The 2875-nt window shown below is 53.9% G+C and overlaps 1 protein-coding gene across 2 annotated transcripts in view; it reads left to right on the top strand.

The window, feature by feature from the left end:
- ephb4b (eph receptor B4b) overlaps window positions 1-2510 on the top strand; it is an 18298-nt gene extending 15788 nt beyond the window's left edge. For both annotated transcript variants that reach the window (XM_037976632.1, XM_025002558.2), the window contains exons 13-18: window positions 519-766; window positions 858-1004; window positions 1089-1157; window positions 1946-1995; window positions 2118-2217; window positions 2294-2510. In XM_037976632.1, the coding sequence (XP_037832560.1) occupies window positions 519-766; window positions 858-1004; window positions 1089-1157; window positions 1946-1995; window positions 2118-2217; window positions 2294-2491 (812 nt within the window). In that variant the 3' untranslated portion in view covers window positions 2492-2510. The remainder of the gene's footprint in view (window positions 1-518; window positions 767-857; window positions 1005-1088; window positions 1158-1945; window positions 1996-2117; window positions 2218-2293) is intronic.
- Window positions 2511-2875: the final 365 nt, after the last annotated feature.

Below are 2875 nucleotides of genomic sequence, written 5' to 3'. Positions count from 1 at the left end.
CCTCCTCCTCCTCCTCCTCCTCCTCCTCCTCCTCCTCCTCCTCCTGCTCCTCCTCCTCCTGCTCCTCCTCCTCCTGCTCCTCCTCCTCCTCCTGCCCTCAGAACCTCCTTCAGCACGTTTAAATACTGCAGATATTCTCGCTCACTGCAGGTTTCTGTGACATGTTGTGTTTTTGCTCTCTGCTGGCGGATGGTTCCTCCTCAGGTGTTTGATGGCCTCAGAAGAACATGATGTGTGTGTGTGTGTGTGTTAATGAGCCTCAGAAGAACTTGACACCTCTGCTCCAGGATCAGTTACTTTGGAGCAGCGTATTGAACCGGTTCTGGACCCGCCGGTCTCAGAGGCTCAGACCGGCTGTGATTGGTTGCTCTCCTGCCTGTGTGACCTCAAGCCGCTCAGCCTGGCGGTACTCCTCAGGGTTCTGTTCTGGGTTCTGTTGTGTTTCAGAACAAGCTGCATCCAGCTTCTCGATGTTCTGCCTTGTTTCATGTCCCATGACCTGCTGTGCACCTGTCCAGGTGAGTTCGGTGAGGTGTGCCGCGGTCGTCTGAGGATCCCGGGCAGGAAGGAGAACTACGTGGCCATCAAGACTCTGAAAGGCGGCTACACTGAGAAACAGAGGCGGGACTTCCTGTCCGAGGCGTCCATCATGGGTCAGTTCCAACACCCCAACATCATCCACCTGGAGGGGGTCATCACCACTTCCTGTCCTGTCATGATCCTCACCGAGTTCATGGAGAACGGAGCGCTCGACAGCTTCCTGAGGGTGAGACGGGGAGGGGCCACCGTTACCTGTCTGACTGTCCTCCTGTCCACCCGTCTGACTGTCCTCCTGTCCACCCGTCTGTCCCCTGCAGATGAATGATGGACAGTTCACCACCATCCAGCTGGTGGGGATGCTGCGGGGCATCGCTGCAGGGATGAAGTATCTGTCAGACATGAGCTTCGTCCACAGAGACCTGGCAGCTCGGAACATCCTGGTCAACTCCAACCTGGTCTGTAAGGTGAGACACACCTGTCTGTCTGTCTGTCTCCTGTCTGTCCATCTCGTCTCCTTCCGCAGATCTGAGTGGTTTTATGTCTTCCAGGTGTCCGATTTTGGTCTCAGCAGGTTTCTGAAGGAGAACTCCTCAGACCCGACCTACACCAGCTCCCTGGTGAGTCTGAAGATTCCTCCCCAGGTGTTAGATGGTTCCTCCCCAGGTGTTTGATGGTTCCTCCCCAGGTGTTTGATGGTTCTTCCTCAGGTGTTTGATGGTTCTTCAGGTGTTAGATGGTTCTTCCTCAGGTGTTTGATGGTTTCTCCTCAGGTGTTAGATGGTTCCTCCCCAGGTGTTTGATGGTTCCTCCCCAGGTGTTTGATGGTTCCTCCCCAGGTGTTTGATGGTTCTTCCTCAGGTGATTGATGGTTCCTCCTCAGGTGTTTGATGGTTCCTCCTCAGGTGTTTGAAGGGTTCTCAGGTGTTTGAAGGTTCTTCCTCAGGTGTTTGATGGTTCCTCCCCAGGTGTTTGATGGTTCCTCCCCAGGTGTTTGATGGTTCCTCCTCAGGTGTTTGAAGGTTCCTCAGGTGTTTGAAGGTTCCTCCCCAGGTGTTTGATGGTTCCTCCCCAGGTGTTAGATGGTTCTTCCTCAGGTGTTTGATGGTTTCTCCTCAGGTGTTAGATGGTTCCTCCCCAGGTGTTTGATGGTTCTTTCTCAGGTGTTAGATGGTTCCTCCCCAGGTGTTAGATGGTTCTTCCTCAGGTGTTAGATGGTTCCTCAGGTGTTTGATGGTTCTTTCCCAGGTGTTTGATGGTTCCTCCCCAGGTGTTAGATGGTTCCTCAGGTGTTTGATGGTTCTTCCTCAGGTGTTTGATGGTTCCTCAGGTGTTTGATGGTTCCTCCCCAGGCGTTGATGGTTCCTCCCCAGGTGTGTGGAGATGTAACAGATGTTTGTTTTCCCAGGGAGGGAAGATTCCCATCCGGTGGACGGCTCCTGAAGCCATCGCCTACAGGTGAGCTGCAGGTGAGCTGCAGGTCAGCTGCAGGTCAGGTGCAGGTCAGGTGCAGGTCAGGTGTTTATAAACGCTGCCTTCTTGTTTTCACCTGCTCTGAATAATTCTGCGTCCGCTCGCAGGAAGTTCACGTCGGCCAGCGACGTGTGGAGTTACGGCATCGTCATGTGGGAGGTGATGTCCTACGGGGAGAGGCCGTACTGGGACATGAGCAACCAGGACGTAAAGACAAAACATATTCTTCGTTTCCTCGAGTCCATCTGTTGGATCGGATCAGACTGACCTTCCTGTCCTGCAGGTGATTAACGCCATCGAGCAGGACTACCGGCTGCCGCCGCCGCCCGACTGCCCCGCCTCTCTGCACGCGCTCATGTTGGACTGCTGGCAGAAGGAGCGGGCCAATCGGCCCCGGTTCTGTGACATCGTGGCGTCTCTCGACAGGCTGATCCGAAACCCGGCTTCCCTGAAGGCGACGCTCCCGGAGGCCCCGAGGTGAGGCAGAGGAATGTGGGTCAGGCTGAGGGTTCAGGGGTCAGAGGTCAGGGAGAGGCCTGCAGGTGCAGAGAGGCTCACATTCCTGAGATAAACCTCCGGACCTGAGTTTAAAACCGGGTCGTTTATCCGTTCTTTAGAATAATCTGTCCTGAACCTCAGTCAGCTTCGAGGAAAAACCAGTTTAATGTGTTTACATCTGAAACATTCAATGTTTTAATCCAGATCACAGTTTCTGTCTGAACTCCTGATCCAGTCCTGTTAAACCTCCTGATCCAGTCCTGTTAAACCTCCTGTTAAACCTCCTGACCCAGTCCTGTTAAACCTCCTGACCCAGTCCTGTTAAACCTCCTGATCCAGTCCTGTTAAACCTCCTGTTAAACCTCCT

Source organism: Kryptolebias marmoratus, linkage group LG7, assembly GCF_001649575.2.
Source record: "Kryptolebias marmoratus isolate JLee-2015 linkage group LG7, ASM164957v2, whole genome shotgun sequence".
Lineage (NCBI taxonomy): Eukaryota > Metazoa > Chordata > Actinopteri > Cyprinodontiformes > Rivulidae > Kryptolebias > Kryptolebias marmoratus.
Note: the sequence above shows the minus strand (reverse complement) of the source record. Positions and strands in the feature narration are given on the sequence as shown.